Source organism: Heptranchias perlo, unplaced genomic scaffold (assembly GCF_035084215.1).
Source record: "Heptranchias perlo isolate sHepPer1 unplaced genomic scaffold, sHepPer1.hap1 HAP1_SCAFFOLD_65, whole genome shotgun sequence".
NCBI lineage: Eukaryota > Metazoa > Chordata > Chondrichthyes > Hexanchiformes > Hexanchidae > Heptranchias > Heptranchias perlo.
Window position 1 is genome coordinate 464,835 of NW_027139677.1, and position 20,967 is coordinate 485,801.

The 20,967-nt window shown below is 42.9% G+C and overlaps 2 protein-coding genes across 2 annotated transcripts; both read left to right on the forward strand.

The window, feature by feature from the left end:
* Positions 1–2,311: 2,311 nt before the first annotated feature.
* On the forward strand, positions 2,312–3,151 carry LOC137318097 (erythroblast NAD(P)(+)--arginine ADP-ribosyltransferase-like). The gene has a single exon (XM_067981072.1). It carries the CDS (start codon positions 2,312–2,314, stop codon positions 3,149–3,151), a length of 840 nt encoding a protein of 279 aa, XP_067837173.1.
* Positions 3,152–13,478: 10,327 nt separating this feature from the next.
* On the forward strand, positions 13,479–16,474 carry LOC137318098 (probable G-protein coupled receptor 139). The gene is made up of 3 exons (XM_067981073.1): positions 13,479–13,604; positions 15,035–15,107; positions 15,555–16,474. The coding sequence occupies exons 1-3, from the start codon at positions 13,479–13,481 to the stop codon at positions 16,472–16,474; spliced, it is 1,119 nt and encodes a 372-aa protein (XP_067837174.1).
* The last annotated feature ends 4,493 nt before the right edge of the window (positions 16,475–20,967 follow it).

A 20,967-nucleotide genomic window follows, 5' to 3' on the forward strand; every position in this document is an offset into this window, starting at 1 on the left:
CTGTGTCAATAGGTGTTTGTGTGGGACCGGGTCAGTGGAGTATCTGTGTGTTGTGTCAATGGGGTATCAGTGTTGGACTGGGTCAGTGGGGCGTCGGTGTAAGGCTTGGTCAGTATAGTGACGGTGTGTGACTGGGTCAGTGTGGTGTCGGTGTGGGATTGGGTCAGTGGGGTGTCTGTGTGGGAGTGGTTCAGTATGGCGACAGTGTGTGACTGGCTCAGTGGGGTGTCGTTGTGTGACTGGGTCAGTGGGGTGTCTGTGTAGGACTGGGTCAGTTGGGTCTCGGTGCAGCGCTTGGTCATTGTGGTGACGGTGTTGGGTGGGTCAGTGAGCAGTCGATGTAGGATTGTTTCATTGAGCTGTCGTTGTAGGATTGGTTCAGTGGGGTGAAGGGCTCGGTCAGTGGAATGTCGGTGTTCAATTGCTGCCGTAGATAATGAAATGGGAGAGTCGGCTTTGTGCAAGAGTTGATATTATAAATTTGTTCCATGTCAATTTTATTCCATTGTTTCACCTGTACAATTGTGGGTATTAATAATTATTAATTTACATTTTCAGGCAGCTATCACTTCCTGTGCTAATGTAAGTCCTGCATGCGTTGGACTTACAATCCTCACGCCCCTCTTCAAATCCTACATGGCCTTGCCCCCACCCTATCTTAATATCTCTTAACCAATCGCGTTACCAACTGGGCTCCTCGCCCATCAGGCGACTTGTCAGCCAATCGCGGGGGGGACGTGGTGTTCTTATTTTCTGCCCAATGATTTGACACACTGAAAATGATCGAACATTCTTTAATAATTTTCCAATAAAATAATCGCTGGCTTCGAGACCCGGCTGGCGTCGTGGTGTCTCGGATTAAACGACCTAAGATGTGCACAAGGCCAATTCTAAGTGAATTCCATTGTTTTTTGTAGAAGGACCTTAAATCATCACCTATAAATCTCGCAATCTGAAGGCCGTACGCAGTATTCGGGTAATTATTTACCAGGTTCTAGGGATATTAATAAGTAAATTGGATCACACTCATATCGAAACAAGGAACACTCGTTTCAGTTTCAGTGTTACTGGGCCGCATGTTAACTGTATAAATTCCGCTGAACTTCTTCAGAACAAAAGGCGAGATCCTGAAGAGAAACTGATCAGAGGGACAGGAGTGAGTTCACCTGGACTGACGGGGAACGGAAGGCAGAAACAATGCGCTTTATCGTTCTCACTCTGCTTATTGTCCTATGTTCTAATTGTAAGTATCTGCATTCGTCGTTCAAGCAGATTAAAAATCTCGATATTTGTATCCAATGCTCTTGATGCTGTTATTTTTTTTTCAAACGTTGAGATATTGAAACTAACAATCCTCATTCTATTGGAAGGAAAATTCGCCGCACTGATGTAACTGATTCTTTTCTTGGACCTCACATCTGTGGAACACCTGGGAACAGATTTCTGCCTTCACCGCCAGGGCTTTAAAATAAAACATACGAATTAAGAGCAGGCTATTCGGCCCCTCGAGTCTGCTCTGCCATCTGATAAAGTCTTGGATGATCTGATTGTGACCTCAACCCTACTTTCCCGTCTACCTACGATAACCTTTGACTCCCTTGTTAATCAGGAATCTATCTAACTCAGCCTTAAAAATATTCAATGATCCTGCCTCCACCGCTCTCTGGGGAAGGGAGTTCCACACACTCACGACCCTCTGAGAGAAAAAAAAATCTCCTCGTGTTCCTCTTAAATGGGCGACCACTTATTTAAAACTGTGGCCCCGAGTTCTAGTGTCTTCCAATAGGGGAAACATCCTGGCAGGGATCTACCCCTTATGGTCCACTCAGGATGTTATATGTTTTAATAAGATCACCTCTCATTCTTCTAAACTCCTCATAATCGGAAAACGGATCGAGAATCTGGCGGGCGAATCCAGGCACGGAACAGAGCCCAGCTGATTTACCTTCCCTTTAAGTTAATGGAAGGAAAATCGGGAATGTTCCATTACCAGCGCCTTATTCTCACTGCCTCGATTTCCTGTCTGCTCTCCGCCCAGGCAGAAAATACGGAAATTTCCCCTCTGACCACCATCACCTTTGCTTCTCGCAAATTAGGGATGGGCAATAAAAGCTGGCCTCGCCAGCGATGCCCACATCCCGTGAACGAATAAAAAAAATATTTAAAGGTTTATACGACCAAAGCTTGGCGTTTCCTTCCAATTTATCTCACGTTCTTCCTTCCTCTTTGCAACTTGGACGGTGTCCCGCAGTTTGGGTCATATTCTAAATGTAGATTGGTCAGATTCCTGCTTTGTTTTACAGACCAGGACATGCTTGCTCTCAGCGTCAGCGAAAAGAACGAGAAAAATGTCATCCATCTGGACATGGCACCAAATTCTGCAGCTTACATATTCACCCAGAGTCCGGAATCAGATGAAGTCGCAATTAACGACATCCAGGAAGAGAGGAAGAATAATCCAACGTTTGATGCACTTTGGAGGTTTTGTGATCATAGCATGACATGCAAGGTGCCGAGTGGACTGAAAAGAGAGCATATGGTAGCGGTTTATATCTATACTCGGATGTCCGGTGAGGGAAAGGTGTTCGACAAAATGTTCAATGAAGCCGTTAGGCGGTACGGAGCTACCGACTCAATCTACGCGGAGAATTTCAACTTCAAAAGTTTTCATTATCTTCTATCCACTGCCCTCCAAAAACTAAGAGTCGATTTGGGCAATAAACCATTTCACACTTACGGAGTGATTCGCAAACAGGTTTGGGGTGTGGAAGACGCAACGGTCCGACTTGGATCCTTTGCTGTTTCATGGCGAAATGTACAGGATGCGCTTGGCGTCATTGACAAGACCCAAAAAACGAACACGATGTTCGAGATAACCACAAATTACGGTGTCCCAATCTATTGCTGTTCGATTCTACCTATAGAATTCATGATCCTGATTCCACCTTACGAGGTGTTTCGAGTCGGAAAGATATCTTCCATGGAACATGGCACTAATATTCAACTCACTGGGGACGGGTTGCAGGGAACGAATGTAAAGGTGGAAAAGGGCGAAGGTGGGAAGCTAGTGGTGGTGCGGAGTGCGGGGGCTACAATTTCAGCATTAGGCGGATTGTGGATTCTGGCAGCGCTGGTTTCCATCTCGGTGTAAAATGTTAGTAAATTCCTGCAGCTCGCTGTAACTTGCCCTGAACTTCCATAATAAAGGGTAATAGGGTTTGCTGATTAATAACAGTCGTTCGCAAAGAGGATCGATCGCAACGGATAACTCCAGATCTAAAGCTCGGAATCAACGTTTGTTCAGTTCCCTCCACCCTCATTGAAGACCCCGCCCACGTTTCCGATAATTAATGGGAAATTCTGGAAATGCAGTTAAAACCGATCCGATTCCCACTTCCCACCGCAATCCAACCTTGATGGTCCGTAGCCCCAATCTGAATTTGAATAAAACCTTCATGACCGGATAACCCATGAGGATAAAGCGTTATGCAATTATATTGAGGCTCAAGCTTCTCCTCACGGAGTTCCACAATGTCGCACTTTCAGCACTGGTCACCGGACAGACACATGGAGAGAGAACGCTGGGCGATTTACCAACTGCTTATCTAAAGTCTGCTGCTGATAAGCTCATCTCTCTGGGAACACACCAGTTAGTTCAGACCACGGGTCCAATCTAGACCCATCCTTTACTGAACGGCCCAGCCATTCACTTGATAGAATCGTTGAGCGAGCAGTTTAACACACGACACACTTCACAATAAACCCGATACTTAGATCATAGTATCACAGTAGGTACAACAAAGGAAAAAGCCATTCAGCCCAACGTGCCGGTGCTGACTCTTTGAAAGAGCTATCCAATTAGTTCCATTCCCCTGCCCTCTCCCCATAGTCCTGTATTTTTTTCCACCCGAGAATTTATCCAATTCCTTTTGAAAGTTACTATTGAAACTGCTTCTACCCAAGGCAGTGCATTCCACATTATTAAAACTCACTGCATTAAAATATGTTTCCGATTGCCTCCTCTGGCTCTGTTGCCAATCGCCCTAAATCCATGCCCTTTAATTACCGACCCTTCTGTCACTGGGAACAATTTCTCCTTATTTACTCTGTCAAAACCGTTCATTATTTTGATAGACAAATTCAAAAAAATATTTGCATTTGGTGAAGTTCTGTGAAACTCGTTGAAATTTCAATACATAAGTTTTAATCGTGGTTCCCAGGTTAACTGTCAGGGGCAATATACAAGTCGTTCTGCATTGCATCTAACCTGTGTCGTTCTGTTCTGGGAATAAAATGAAGACAAGCTGTAATCATTATGTAGAGGGAGCTCCAGCAGTATCTAACTAGTGCTGTACCAGACCTGAAAGCGCTCGATGCCAATCCAATGTACAAGTTGGCTCACGGTGTCCGGGGAATGTAGAGAGAATGCTGCACTCCATGTAGCCAATGGTATTCGTGGGCTGGGAGCTCTTGATTCCGAACATGATTCTAAATACTGTCCATAATTTACTCAATAATTATATTTCCTCACCTTTATCGGTGCAACATAAAATGTTATTTTCGCCACTCTGTGATGTGTTAGATCTGATATCCTATTAAAATTGTTTTTAAATAATTCAAATTGTTCATTTGTAAACTAATAGTGTATATGTGCACTGGTGGATTCTGTGGGTGATTGTTGCACATTAATGTATCTGTAAATACTTTGCACGTAATTTCAAAATTATGAATCGTAGAATGGTTACAGCCAAGAAGGAGGCCATTCGGCCCATTAGTCCGTGCAGACTCTGCAAGAGCAATCCAGCGAGTCCCATTCCGTCGCCCATTCCCTGTAGCCCTGCAATTATTTTTTCTTTCAAGTACTAATCCAGTTCCGCTTTGAAGGCAGTGATTGAATCTGCCTTCACCACCGCCTCGGATAGTGCATTCCAGATCCTAACCACCAACTGTGTAAAAACGTTTTTCCTCATATCGTCTTTGGTTCTTTTGCCAATCTCCTTAAATCTGTGCCCTCTGGTTCTTGAACCTGCCGTCATTGGGAAGAGTTTCTCTCTATCTACTCTGTCTGGACCCTTCATGATTTTGAACAGCTCTATCGAATCTCCTCTCAACATTCTCTTCTAGAAGGAGAACAAATCCAGCTTCTTCAGTCTATCCACGCAACTGAAGTTTCTCATTTCTGGAACCATTCCAGTAAATCTTTTCTGCACCATCTCCAAAGTCTTCATAACTTTCCTGCAACGTGGTGCACAGAATTGGACACAATAGAAAGTTGTGGTTGAACCAACCTTTTATAAAGAACAAAAGAACATAAGGAATAGGAGCAGGAGTAGGCCAATCGGCCCCTCGAGCCTGCTCCGCCATTCAATGAGATCATGGCTGCTCTGATCCTAAACCTCAAATCTGAAGAACACAAGAAGTAGGAACAGGATCCGGCCACTCAGCCCCTGGGCCCGCTCCGCCACCCGCAGGGCCTTGACCGATCCGAACTCAGCTTCATATCCAATTCCCTTTACTTCTAGGAAAATGTCTATTTCTGTTTTAAATTCATTTAATGATGCAGCTTCCACAGCTTCCTGGGGCAGCAAATTCCACAGACCTACTACCCTCTGAGTGAAGAAGTTTCTCCTCATCTCAGTTTTGAAAGAGCAGCCCCTTATTCTAAGATTATGCCCCCTAGTTCTAGTTTCACCCATCCATGGGAACATCCTTACGGCATTCACCCGATCAAGCCCCTTCACAATCTTATATGTTTCAATAAGATCGCCTCTCATTCTTCTGAACTCCAATGAGTAGAGTCCCAATCTACTCAACCTCTCCTCATATGTCCACCCCCTTATCCCCTGGATTAGCCGAGTGAACCTTCTTTGTACTGCCTCGAGAGCAAGTATGTCTTTTCTTAAGTATGGACACCAAAACTGTATGCAGTATTCCAGATGCGGTCTCACCAATACCTTATATAACTGCAACAATACATCCCTGTTTTTATATTTTATCCCCAAGCAATAAACGCCAACATTCCGTTGGCCTTCTTGATCACCTGCTGAACCTGCATACTAACTTTTTGATTTTCTTGCACGAGAACCCCCACATCCCTTTGAACTGCAGTACTTTCCAGTTTCTCACCATTAAGATAATAACTTGCTCTCTGATTGTTCCAGCCAAAGTGCATAACCTCACATTTTCCAATATTGCATTGCATCTGCCAAATCTCCGCCCACTCACCCAGCATGTTCATATCCCCTTGTAGGTTTTTATGTCCTCCTCACTCTCCACTTTCCCTCCCATCTTTGTATCATCTGCAAACTTTGATATGTTACACTCGGTCCCCTCCTCCAAATCGTTAATTTAGATTGTCAAGAGTTGGGGACGCAGCACCGACCCCTGCGGAACACCACTGGCTCCTGGTTGCCAGTCCGAGAATGAACCATTTATCCCAACTCTCTGCTTCCTGTTAAATAACCAATCCTCCACCCATGTCAGAATATTACCCCCAATCCAGTGATTCTTAATCTTGAGCAATAATCTTTGATGTGGCAACTTGTCGAATGCCTTCTGGAAGTCGAAATACACTCCTTCCACTGGTTCCCCTTTATCCACCCTGTACGTTATGTCCTCAAAGAACTCAAGCAAATTTGTCAGACATGACTTCCCCTTCATAAAGCCATGCTGACTTTGTCCTATTAAATCATGTTTATGCAAATGTTCCGTTACTCTCTCCTTAATAATAGACTCCAAAATATTACCCACCACAGATGTTAGGCTAACTGGTCTATAATTTCCAGCCATCTGCCTACTACCCTTTTTAAATAAGGGTGTTACATTAGCAGTTTTCCAATCTGCCGGGACCTTTGCTGAGTCCAGAGAATTTTGGAAAATTATTACCAAAGCATCCACAATGCCTACTGCCACTTCCCTCAAGACCCGAGGATGTAAGCCCTCACGTCCAGGGGATTTATCCGCCTTGAGTCCCATTATTTTACTGAGTACCAATTCCTTAGTGATTTTAATCGTATTTATCTCCTCCCCCTCTGGAGCCTCCTGTTTGTCCAGTGTTGGGATATTCTTAGTGTCCTCCACCGTAAAGACTGAAAAATAATATTTGTTCAGCATTTTTGACATTTCCATGTTTCCCACCATTAATTTCCTAGTCTCATCCTCTAAGGGACCTACGTTTGCCTTATCCACCCTTTTTCTTTTTATATGACCATATAAACTCTTGCTATCTGTTTTTATATTTTTTGCTAATTTATTTTCATCATCTATCTTCCCTCTCTTAATCAATCCTTTAGTTACTTGTTGCTGTCTTTTGAAGACTTCCCAATCTTCTATCCTCCCACTAAGTTTGGCTACCTTATATGTCCTTGTTTTTAGTCAGATACTATCCTTAATTTCTTTATTTAGCCAAGGATGGCTGTCATTTCTTTTGCACCCATTACTCCTCAGTGGAGCATATATTTATTGAAAGTTGTCAAATAACTCCTTAAATGAACACCACTGCTCATGTACCGTCTTACCCTTTAATCAATTTTCCCAGTCCACTTTAATCAATTCCGCACTCATACCATCATAGTCTCCTTTATTCAAGCTCAGTACGCTTGTTTGAGAACCAACCTTCTCACCCTCTAATTGGATATGGAATGTAACCATGTTATGGTCACTCATTCCAAGGGGATCCTTAACTAGGACATTATTAATTAATCCTGGCTCATTACACAGGACCAGGCCCAAGGTTGCTTGCCCCCTTGTAGGATCAGTTACATACTGCTCAAGAAATCCATCCTTAATACACTCAATAAACTCTTCCTCGAGGCTGCTCTGCCGAATTTGATTTGTCCAGTTAATATGATCGATAAAATCCCCCATAATTATAACTGTTCCCTTATTACATGCCCCGACTATTTCCTGATTAATACTTCTTCCAGCAGAGTTGCAACTATTAGGAGGCCTATATACTACGCCCACTAATGTTTTTTCCCCTTATTATTCCTTATCTCTACCCTAACTGTATCATTATCCTGATCCTTTGTCCCAATATCATTTCTCTGTATTACAGTGATTCATTTCTTTATTAACATAGCCACCCCACCTCCCCTTCCTTACTGCCTGTCCTCGCTGATTGTTAAATAACCTGGCATATTTAATTCCCAGTCGTTGTCACCCTGCAGCCATGTTTCTGTAATGGCCACAAGATCATACCCATACGTAGTTATTTGTGCCGTTAACTCGTCCATTTTGTTACGAATGCTCCGTGCATTCAGATAAAGAAGTTTCAAATATGTTTTGTGACACTTAGTTCCTGCTTTTTCCTTTTTTAACACTTTACCTTTTACTCCATACCTTCTGTACCTTCCTGACACGCTTTCCTCTGTCACCCTGCTGAGGTTCCCAACCCCCTGCCACAGCTTTGATGCTGGGTTAATCGCCTTCCGCCTTCTAGTTTTTATTTTATCTGTCGTGCCTAAAGTACACTTTCTTTCCGCTGCTCTACGCTTTCCCCTCTCTGCTTCCTGTCCTTTAATCAATCCTCTATCCATGATAATATATTACCCCCAACCCCATGAGCCATTACCCTGCGTAACAACCCGTTGTGAGGCACCTCCTCTAATGTCTTTCGAAAATTCAAGCATACTACATCCACCAATTCCCTTTTATCTACCCTACTAGTTACATCCTCAAAAAACTCTAGTAGAATTGTCAATCACGATCTCCCTTTCATAAAATCATGTTGACTCTGCCTAATCATATGATGATGTTCTAAATGCCCTGTCCCCATTTCCTCTGTAATTGATTCCAGCATTTTTCCGACGACTGAAGTCAGGCTAACTGACCTGTTATTCCCTGTTTTCTCTTTCCCTCCTTTCTTGAAGAAAGGTGTTACTTTTGCTACCTTCCAATCCATTGGAAGGTACCAAATCTGTAGAATCTAAGGAATTTTGGAAGATCACAACGAATGCATCCACTATCTCTGCAGCCAACTCTTTTAGAACACTCGAATGATGGTCATCAGGTTCAGAGGATTTGCCGGTTTTCATCCCATTCGTTTGACTCGTACTTTTTCTTTGCTAATATTAATTACCTTTAGTTCCTCATTCTCATTAGACCATTGATTCCCAAATTTTACTGGTCTATTCTTTGTGCCTTCTGCTGTGAAGTTAGATGTAAAATATTTGTTTAATCTCTCTGTCATTTCCTTATTCCCCATTATAATTTCTGATGTCTCAGTCTCTAAGGGACTCACGTTTACTTTCGCTGCTCGCTTCCTGTTTACTTTCTTGAAGAAGCTCTTACAATCTGTTTTTATATTTCGATCTAGTTTACTCTCATATTCTATTTTCTACATTTTAATCATTTTTGGTCACCCATTGCTGATTTCTGAAACTCTCCACGTCCTCAGAGTTACTACTCTTCTTGGCAACATTATCGGCCTTTTCTTTTAATCTCATACTATCCTTTTTTTTTTTTTAGTTCGCCACGGATGCATCGCTTTTCCCGTGGAGTTTTAATTTCTCAATGGAATGTAGGTTCGTTGACAACTTTGAAATATTTCATTAAATGTTTGCCATTGCTTATCTACCGTCACACCTTTTAATCTAATTTCCCAATTATCTCAGCCAACTTGGCCCTCTTACCTAAGTAATTGACTTTACTAAGTTTAAGAATCTGGATTCGACTAAAGTACGTCACTCTCGAACTCAATGTGAAAATCTATCATATTATGATCAGTCTTCCCCAGAGGATCCTTTACTCTGAGATTACTAATTAAACCCGACTCATTACTCAATACAAGATCGAAATTAGCCTGTTCCCTGGTTGGTTCCGCAACGTTTTGTTTTGGAAACTCTCTCGAATGTTTTCCAGGAACTCAACCTCCAAACTACCGTTGCCAATTAGATTTGTCCAGTCTGTATGAAGACTTAAGTCCCTCATGATCGTTACATTACCTTTATTACAAGCTCCTATTATTTCTTGATAAATACTCTGTCCAACGGTATAGGTACTGTCAAGGGGCCTATAAATTACTCCAACCATTGTTTTATAGCCCTTGTTATTTCTTACCTCTCTTGATACTGATTCTACTTGCTGATCTTCCGGGCCAAGATCCGTTCCCATCACTGTCCTTATGTCATCCTTTATTATCAGAGCGCCCCCTCTCCTTTTAATTTTGTCTATCTTTTCGAAAAGTCAGGTACCCTGGAATATTTAGTTCCTAGCTTTGGTCACTTTGCAACCAAATCTCTGTAATGGCGACAAGATCAAGTCCATTCATCTCTATTTGTGCCATTAATTCGTCTATATTGTTCTGAATTCTCTGCAGAACCTCATTCTTACAAATGAAGACCCTAACTCATCAAACACTCTGAGCAGAACCTCAATCTTATTAATTTAGACCAGAACCCGTCAAACAATCTCAGCAGAACCTCATTATTATTAATTTAGTCCCTAACTCCTCAAACACTTTCGGCAGAACCTCATTCTTATTAATTTAGACACTAACTTCTCAAACAATTTTAGCAGATCCTCATTCTTATTAGTTTAGTCCCGAACTTCTCAAGCACTCTCGGCAGAACCTCATTCTTATTAATTTAAACCCTAACTCCTCAAACACTCTCAGCAGAACCTCATTCTTATTAATTTAAATCCTAACTCCTCGAAATCTCTCAGCAGAAACTAATTCTTATTAATTTAGTCCTTAACACCTCAAACACTCTCAGCAGAACCTCAGTCTTATTAATTTTGTCCGGAACACCTCAAAGGCTATCGGCAGAACCTTATTCTTATTAATTTGGACTATAACTCCTCAAACAATCTTAGGAGAACCTCATTCTTTTTAATTTAGACCCTAACTCCTCAAATACCCTCACCGGAACCTCATTCTTATTAATTGGGTCCCAACTCCTCAAACACACTCGGCAGAAACTCATTCTTATTATTTTTTTCCCTAACTCCACAAACGCTCTCAGCAAAACCCAATTCTTACTAATTTGGTCCTTAGCTCCTCAAACACTCTCAGCAGAACGTAATTTTTATTCATTTAATCCCTAACTCCTCAAAATCTCTCAGCAGAATCTCATTCTTATTAATTTAGACCCTAACTCCTCAAACACGGTCAGCAGAACCTCATTCTTATTAATTTAGTCCCTAACTCCTCAAACACATTCAGCAGAATCTCATTCTTATTAATTTAGTCCCTAACTCCTCAAACTCTCTCAGCAGAAACTCATTCTTATTAATTTACTCCCTAACTCCTCAAACGCTCTCAGCACAACGTCATTCATATTAATTTAGACCCTAACTCCTCATAGACTCTCAGCAGAACCTCATTCTTATTTGTTTAGTCCCTAACTCCTCAAACGCTTTCAGCAGCACCTCATTCTTATTAATTTAGCCAAGCTCAACGAATCTAAGCCGAAAATCCTCGAGAGACACTTATTGCAAATTTGGTTGCTCGGGATCTCGCTGCTCTCCACAAACTCCCACATGCTAAAGTTACTCTATACTTCATAGGTAAGTCCATGAGAAACAGGAAGAGGCTATACGCCTACGAGCCTGCTCCACTATTCACTAAGATCGTGGCTGACCTTTCACCTCAACTCCACTTTCCCACCCTATCACCATGTCGCTTGATTCCTTTAGCGTCCAAAAATCTATCGATCTCGGAATTGAATATATTCAACAACTGAGAATCCACAGCCCTCTGGGTAGAGAATTCCAAAGATTCACAACATTCTGAGTCAAGACATTTTTCCTTATCTCGTTCCTAATGGCCAACCCCTTATTTTGAGTCTATGACCTTTAGTTCTGGACAGTCCAGTCAGGGGAAACGGCCTATCACCATCTACCCTGTCAAGCCATCTAAGAAATGTATACGTTTCAATGAGATTACCTTTGATTCTTCCGAACGCCAGAGAGTATAGGCCCATTCCACTTAATCTCTCTTCACAGGGCAACGCTCTCATTTCTGGAATGAATCTAGTGAACCTTCGTTGCACCACATGTAAGTAAAGTATATCCTTCCATAGATTAGGAGACCTAAACTCTACGCACTACTCCAGGTGTGGTCACACCAGAGCCCTCTATAATTGCAGCAGGACCACCTTAGTCTTTTACTCCAAACACCTGGCAATAAAGGCTAATATACCATTTGCCTTCCCATTTGCTAAACGGAGAAGCTAATCTTATTAAAGATAGACATATCACCAGGACCCGATGTTTTCCACCCCAGGGTATTAAAAGAAGTAGGTGAGGAAATCATTGGTGCGTTAGACTTGGAACTCCAAAACTGTCTCCATTCTAGAATTGTCCGCATGGATTGGAAAACTGCCAATGCCACTCCATTATTTAATAGAGTAGGAGAGATAAATTACGTAATTACGGGCCTATTAGTCTAACGTCAGTTGTGGAGCAGTTACTAGAATCTGTCATTAGGGTCAGAGTGACTGAGCACTTAGACAAGTATGAGCGGATCAGAGAGAGCCAACGTGGACATGTAAAAGGTAAGTCATGTCTAACAAACCTAGTTGAATTTTTGAGGAGGTAACAAATGTGGTACAAAAGGGAGTGAATATGAATGTTAGTTATCTGGACTTGCAGAAGGCATTTGGCAAGGCATAACATAACAGACTGTTAACAAAAATAAGAGCGCGTGGAATTGGAGGCAACTTATTGGCTGGATCGGAATTGGTTAGATGAAAGGAGATAGAGAGTAGGGATAATGGTTATGTACTCAAATTGGCAGGATCTGACTAGTTGGGTCCCCCCGGGATCAGTACTGGGGCCTTAGCTTTTCACTAATTTATAAATTAATTCGATGAAGGAATAGCGAATGTATATCCATGTTTGAAGTAGATAATAAGTTAGGTGGCGCAGTAAAGTGTGTAGATGGGAGCAGACAGTTGCAAAGGGCCGTGGTTGCAATGGTTGCTGTTTGGAGTTCAATGTAGGAAATTGTGAGGCCATCCACTTTGTTCCCAAGAAAGAAAGGTCAGGGCATTTTCAACATGGTGAGAAGCAAGGAACTGTGGGTGACCTGAGATTTTTAGGGGCCGAAGTACGGAAATCACTAAAAGCTAGTGGACAGATACAGGTAAATATAATTAAAACGGCCAATGGAATGGAGGCCTTTGTCTCAAGAGGGCTGGAATACAAAGTGGTGTAAGTTATGTTACAGTTGTATAGAGCTCTGGTTCGACCCCATCTGGAGTAACTACATTCAGTTCTAGGCACCGCACCTCTGGAAAGATATATTGGTGTTTGGATGGGGTACAGCACAGATTCAGCAGAATGATACCGGGGCTTAAAGGATTAAATTATGAGTGCAGGTTACAATACACCAAGCTTGGATTCCCTTGAAGATAAAAGATTAAGGGGGGATCGAATTGAGGTGTTTATGGTGATCAAATGAGTTGACAGCGTAGATAGAGAGAAACTTTTTCCTCTGGTCGGGGAATCTAGAACAAGGTGTTTGTTTCGCCTACATGAATTTTAGCAAGGCTTTTGAAAAGGTTTCACATGACAGACTGGTCAAAAAAGTAAAAGCCCTCCGGATCCAAGGAAAAACGGCTAGTTGGATCCAAAATAGGCTTCTTGGCAGGAAGCAAAGGGTAATGGTTGAGTGGTGTTTTTGCGACTGGAAGGATGTTTCCAATGGGGTACGGCATGGCTCAGTACTAGGTCCCTTGCTTTTTGGGGTGTATATTAGTGATTTGGACATGAATGTGGGGGGCTTGATCAAGAAGTTTGCAGATGATGCAAAAATTATAAGGGTGGTGGACGCACATTAAATCGTAACTTTCAAAAGGGAATTAGATAAATACTTGAAGGGAAAACTTGGCAGGGCTATGGGGAAAGATAAGGGGAATGAGACTAATTAGAGAGTTCTTTCGAAGAGTTGTTACAGGAACAATGGCCGAATGGCATCCCCCGTGCTGTACCTACTATCATACTATGCCACTAAAATGAATCTAGTGCAATTGTCGGGTGCCTCAGTAACGGAGGAGCACCGTTATCTCTAGTGTATATGTGGTATACCATGAGTATCGGAGGAGAACAGTTATCTCCAGTGTAAGTGTGGTATACCATGAGTACCCGAGGAGTGCAGTTATCTCTCGTGTATGTGTGGTATATACCATGATTATCGGAGGAGCACGTTTATCTCTAGTGTATGTGTGGTATACTATGAGTACCTGAGGAGCGCTGTTATCTCGAGTGTAAGTGTGGTATACCATGAGTATCTGAGGAGCGCGGTTATCTCTAGTGTATGTGTGGTGTACCATGAGTACCTGAGGACTGCAGTTACCTCTAGTATATGTTTGGTATGCCATGAGTACCGGAGGAGCACGGTTATCTCTAGTGTAAGTGTGGTATACCATGAGTTACTGAGGAATGTGGATATCTCTAGTTTAAGTGTGGTATGCCATGAGTAACTGAGGAGCACGGATATCTCTAGTGTAAGGGTTACCACTAGTACAGGAGGAGCACGGTCACATCTAATGTAAGTGTAGGGGCACCACTATTACCGGAGAAGCACGGTCACCTTTATTGTTAGTGTAGGGGTACCACAAGTACCGGAGCAGTACGGTCAGGTCTAATGCTGCAGGACTGGGGTCATCACCAATATTGCAGGAGTAGTTTCCGTACCTGTTGCTGGTGGAGTTGGGGCACTAGGAGTAAGTCAAACGAAGCGTCAGAGCGATTAATTCAAGATTAGCTGCCTCCACCAGTCCTGTAGGAATAGGGTCAAGACCAGTACTGATAGATTCCACTTTCCATTTGTAAAGAATGTTTTAATTGTGTGATTTCCTAAACTGTCCAAAAATAATTCCAACTATTTCACTGAATTCGATGTCTCAGACCAAAAAACATCTTACCTGAGTCTATTTGTTAAATGAATGTAACTAATGTTAATTATGATGTAACCTGATTGACTCCCTGGTGAATTGATATGGGTATAAATATAGTGATCCCTTCTCCCGTCTCAGCCAGGCGCTAGTCAGAGACATTCAGCTCCGACTGAATTCATCCATTCTCACAGAAAATTTGGCAAATAACTATACTGCTGATAAAAGAGATTTACTACCCGATTCTCGCAGCTGTCGGTGTCCCAGGTGAGGTATTTTAACCTGTTAGTTGTTAATCGCTGTTAATTATATCACTGTTCTTACCGCATGTTGGATAAGGAAACGTATTTCCCAGATGTCAGCATTACACAGTCAGTAGTTACCAGAACCAACTCGTGAACCGCGGGTCTGCAATTTCTGTATTCCCCTTAATCTGATCATTTCACAGATGTTCCAATATTCTTTGAAGCTCCAACACTCGCGTTTTAGCGGATTTACGGACCGTTTCGTCACCCCGTGCAGAGTGAGCGCTGCAGCAGCTCATTGTAATGTGTGGTTAGGTTTCTCAGGTAGTGACTCAAATATTAATCCTGCTCTCAACTGCTCCGTGTTCATAATCACACTGATTGGAGTAAAATGCTTTCAACAGGTATCTGGCAATATATTTGCAATCAGACACTGGGATATTATTTCTCTCCTCTCTCTTTCTTACAGCGAACTTGGTAACAATTGTGATTCTCTCACGAGGAAACTGTGGCCTTTGCAGGTGTATCTCTCTCTACATGGTGGCCATGGCAACAGCGGATCGACTGGTCATGATCATTAATATAACATTGTATTATATTTTCAGTTATCACTTTCCACTGTCATTCCTCTCACACACTCCCGTGTGTAGATTCATTCTGTACATGGCCACTGTCACCCTCGATTTGTCTGTTTGGTTCACCGTCTCTTTCACATTTGACCGTTTTGTCGCTCTCTACTGCCAGAAGTTTAAAACCAAGTATTGCACCGAGAGAACTGCGGCCACGGTGTCAACAACGGTCTCTGTCCTTCTTGTTTTAAAGGACATCCCCATTGTGTTTGTATATTCACCTGAACGAATAATTAACAAAGTGCATTGGGGCTGCCGGTCAAGTGAGGCTTTTCTCTCCTCACCTCTAGCAGTACCGTACGGCTGGTTTCACGGCACCTCGCTCATTTGGCTTCCTTTTACTTTAATTGCCTTGTTTAATTCTTTGACCATCAGACGGATTGCAATGGCGAATAGAACCCGCAGGAGACTCCGGGATCACAGCAGTGAGAATCAGAACGATCCAGAAATAGGGAACCGAAGGAAATCCATCATTCTGCTGTTCACTATATCGGGCAGTTTTAGACTGTTGTGGCTGACAACTTCTGTGAGTTTTGTAACTACCAGACTGACAAACACCAATTATTACCGAGGGGACCACACAAACCCAGCATATATCGCCACAGAAACCGGAGCGATGCTGAAGTATTTGAGTTGCTGTCCAAACACGTGTATTTATGCAGCTACCCAGAGGAAATTCAGAGAAGAGCTAAAGAAGCTGCTGAAATCTCCCTGGACACTGATTCTAAGATTGGTTAAAAATGAAAGAATTGCGAACTAGAGCTCCCCTTGGGACATTAGAATTCACATTCAGCCCCTATTCCAGTTTAGACTGAGGTTCCCTCTCCTTACCGCAACATAAACATGGTTCTAATAAAAACCCACAGGTCCGCGATTACAGATGTGATTTCAATTCCATTTCATGCCAACTTTGACAGAGCGTTTCTAAAGTTCATTGGCCGAGTGACTCCTATAATGAAAGGACATTCCCCCTTTAATTATGAAACGTCTCAGTGATGAAGTGAACTTTAATAGTGGAATCGAATATTTGATCACCGAGTTTATTATCACTCTGCGAGGACGGTAATTATATTCAACCGTGTAATTGACAGGAAAATCCACCAGTTTTCGGTAAAGATGCGGTCGTTTAGAACTCCCGGAGAATTTACTTTTTCCGGGAAGTCTGATGAAAATATTTCTCGGACTGATGTCAGCTGCACCGACCGTCTCATCCCCTCTCCAGGGAATAAGGAGAGGAGCCGCTGTCTCGCTCGCAGTCTGGCGAGGTTTCAGCATTTTTGAATGTTAACAGTTGTTGCCTTGTTTTATCTGCTTTTTCTGAGATCTCGATTCATTAGAAATACTTGAAGGCTGTCCGGCAACATTAATCATAATGTTTTTATTTGTTGTTAATAAGGTAACACAGGGAACCTGACCGCTATTAATCTTAATCAACGACCCAGTAATACTGGTAAAGTAACGTAAGAACTAGGAATTTATAACAATCAGGACATTTGAGGCAATCAATACTTTTAGATATTGAGAAGGATTAATCCACTGTGTGTGTTGGTGCAGAGACAGTAGCATTTAATGCCCCCTCCGCTTTTACCAAGGCTGTGCATCGGAGTTCAGTCCGGTAACACTGCAGACCGGGGTTGAGAGCGTTGCTCGGTGCAAAGGCATCAGATGACGACCTGAGACAATTAACTAAAACTTTGTCCTCCCGCCAGTTTTTGTGCCTCGGATGAAACTGTTTCCCAATGTCCCCCGCAGTATAGGGGTTACAGATTGGAAGATGTCGAGGAGAGGCTGCCCCTGGGACTGGTCAAATCCACCGTTCACACTTCACGATGTGTGAGATCATCAGAGGAGATGTCTCTGACTGCTTCCACTGTTCTATTCAGTACACCCGGTTACACATGGCATACAGACAGCGTTTTGTATCCGTTCGATCTTTACAAACTCTGTGATTGATGGGCACCGCAATTATTGATTGCTGTGTTGTTTCAAATTTCCTTTAAAATTCATTATCATGCATGTGTTTTATTTTGGTCAGCCGATTTATAATTTTAGCGAGATGCATTCCATCGACTGGACAGATAAACAGCGTGAAACTCCGATACTTACCTCATAGATTGGGACTAAACTCGTCACAAAACGTTAGGGTTTGTCCATTCCAGTGCAAGTTCCTTTTTTAACAGCGTGGTAAGTCTTAATTACTGCCAATCAAACTCTATGGCCCTGGAAATTAACTTTTACAAATAAGGAGTCTGATTCCTTAAGCTTCTAATTATTGTCGGACATTTAAAAAGTATTTTGAAACATTTTTAAAATACTTTTTCTATCCTTCTCTTTACTTCACTCACTGCACCTAATTTGACGTTGAATTCATTATTCCAACTGACACTTCGTGGTCGAGACTCTGTTCTGCTCATCATTAACGATTCTTCAATCTGATTGGTCATGGAGATACGCAGTTGGTTGCGATGTGCACAAAGCTCCCAGATGTCCATTAGAGGGCGCAACGCCATTTGGCTGCCCCGTTGCCAGCAACTTGCCGTCAAAATCCCAGAGAAAGCCTTTAACGAAGAGCAAGTCTAACGAATTGGATTGGGGGTAATTTTCTGGCATGGGTGGAGGATTGGATGTCTAACAGGAAGCAGAGAGTTGGGATAAATGGTTCATTCTCGGACTGGCAACCAGTGGCAAGTGGTGTTCCGCAGGGGTCGGTGCTGGTTCCCCAACTCTTTACAATCTATATTGACGATTTGGAGGAGGGGACCGAGTGTAACATATCAAAGTTTGCAGATGGTACAAAGATGGGAGGGAAAGTGGAGAGTGAGGAGGACATAAAAAACCTACAGGGGGATATAGACAGGCTGGGTGAGTGGGCGTAGATTTGGCAGATGCAATACAATATTGGAAAATGTGAGGTTATGCACTTCGGCAGGAAACATCAGAGAGCAAGTTATTATCTTAATGGCGAGAAACTGGAAAGTACTGCAGTACAAAGGGATCTGGGGGCCCGAGTGCAAGAAAATCAAAAAGTTAATATGCAGGTGCAGCAGGTGATCAAGAAGGCCAACGGAATGTTGGCTTTTATTGCTAGGGGGATATAATATAAAAACAGGGAGGTATTGCAGCTTTCGGAGCTGGAGCTGCGGGTGGATTCACTGTGGAGCATCCGCGATGATGAGAATATCGTGGATAGCACGTTCAGTGAGGTGGTCGCACCGCAGGTAAAGATGACGCAGGCAGAAACGAAATGGGTGACCGCCAGGCAGAGTAAAAGGACTAGGCAGGTAGAGCAGGAGTCCCCTGGGGCCATCTCCCTCTCAAACAGATATTCTGCTTGAGATACTGTTGGGGGAGATGGCTTATCAGGGGAAGGCAGCAAGAGCCAGGTTCGGGGCACCACGGGTGGCTCTGCTGCACAGGAGGGGAGGAAGTCGAGTGGCAGGGCTATTGTGATAGGGGATTCAATTGTAAGGGTAACAGATAGGCGTTTCTGCGGCCGCAAACGTGACTCCAGGATGGTATGTTGTCTCCCTGGTGCTAGGGTCAAGGATGTCACGGAGCGGCTGCAGGGCATTCTGGAGGGGGAGGGTGAACATCCAGTAGTCGTGGTCCATATTGGTACCAACGACATCGGTAAAAAAAAGGGATGAGATCCTGCAAGGCGAATTTAAGGAGTTAGAAGATAAATTAAAAAGCAGGACTTCAAAGGTAGTGATCTCAGGATTACTACCGGTGCCACGTGCTAGTGAGTATAGGAACTGGAGAATAGACAGGATGAATGCGTGGCTGCAGGGATGGTGTAGGAGGGAGGGATTTAGATTTCTGGGACATTGGGTCCGGTTCTGGGGAAGGTGGGACATGTACAAGCGTGACGGGTTACACCCGAGCAGGACCGGGACCAATATCCTCGCGGGGGTGTTTGCTCGTGCTGTTGGGGAAGGTTTAAACTAGAGTGGCAGGGGAATGGGAACCTGAGCGGGGAGTCAGAAGGGAATAAAATGGAGATTAGTAAGAGAGGGGAAGACCCAGGGGAAATCTAAATACAAATATTACAAACAGTTGTTCAAGAACATGAGAGAGGGAAAAGCGGAGAGCAGCGGAAAGAAAGTGTACTTTAGGCACGACAGATAAAATAAAAACTAGAAGGCGTAAGGCGATTAACACAGCATCAAAGCTGTGGCAGGTGGTTGGGAACCTGAGCAGGGAAACAGAGGAAAGCGTGTCAGGAAGGGACAGAAGGTATGGAGTAAAAGGTAAAGTGTTAAAAAAGTAAAGAGCAGGAACTAAGTGTCACAAATCATGTTTGAAAGTTCTTTATCTGAAAGCACGTCGCATTAGTCACAAAATGGACGAGTTAACGGCAAAAATAACTACGTATGGGGATGATCTTGTGGCCATAACAGAAACATGGCTGCAGGGTAACAACGACTGGGAATTAAATATGCCAGGGTATTTAACAATCAGGAAGGACAGGCAGTAAGGAAGGGGAGGTGGGGTGGCTATGTTAATAAAGAAAGGAATCACTGTAATACAGAAAAATGATATTGGGACAAAGGAACAGGATAATGAAACAGTTTGGGTAGAGACAAGGAATAATAAGGGGGAAAAAAACACTAGTGGGCGTAGTATATAGGCCTCTTAATAGTTGCAATTCTGCTGGAAGAAGTATTAATCAGGAAATAGTCGGGGCATGTGATAAGAGAACGGTTATAATTATGGGGGATTTTATCGAACATATTAACTGGACAAATCAAATTGGGCAGGGCAGCCTTGAGGAAGAGTTTATTGAGTGTATTAAGGATGGATTTCTTGAGCAGTATGTAACTGATCCTACAAGGGGTCAAGCAACCTTGGACCTGGTCCTGTGTAATGAGCCAGGATTAATTAATAATGTCCTAGTTAAGGGTCCCCTTGGAATGAGTGACCATAACATGGTTACATTCCATATCCAATTAGAGGGTGAGAAGGTTGGTTCTAAAACAAGCGTACTGAGCTTGAATAAAGCTATGATGGTATGAGAGCGGAATTGATTAAAGTGGACTGGGGAAATAGATTAAAGGGTAAGACGGTACATGAGCAGTGGTGTTCATTCAAGGAGTTATTTTACAACTTTCAAAAAATATATATTCCACTGAGGAAAGAAGGGTGTAAAAGAAATGACAGCCATCCGTGGCTAAGTAAAGAAATTAAGGACAGTATCCGACTAAAACCAAGGACAAATAAGTTAGCCGAACTTAGTGGGAGGATAGAAGATTG

Coding starts and splice junctions, on each gene's coding strand:
- LOC137318097 (XM_067981072.1), top strand. CDS start 2,312: ATGCTTGCTCTCAGCGTCAGCGAAAAGAACGAGAAAAATGTCATCCAT.
- LOC137318098 (XM_067981073.1), top strand. CDS start 13,479: ATGAATTTTAGCAAGGCTTTTGAAAAGGTTTCACATGACAGACTGGTC. Junction 13,605..15,034: donor TTCTTGGCAGGAAGCAAAGG/GTAATGGTTGAG, acceptor CCATTCTCACAG/AAAATTTGGCAAATAACTAT. Junction 15,108..15,554: donor CGCAGCTGTCGGTGTCCCAG/GTGAGGTATTTT, acceptor TCTTTCTTACAG/CGAACTTGGTAACAATTGTG.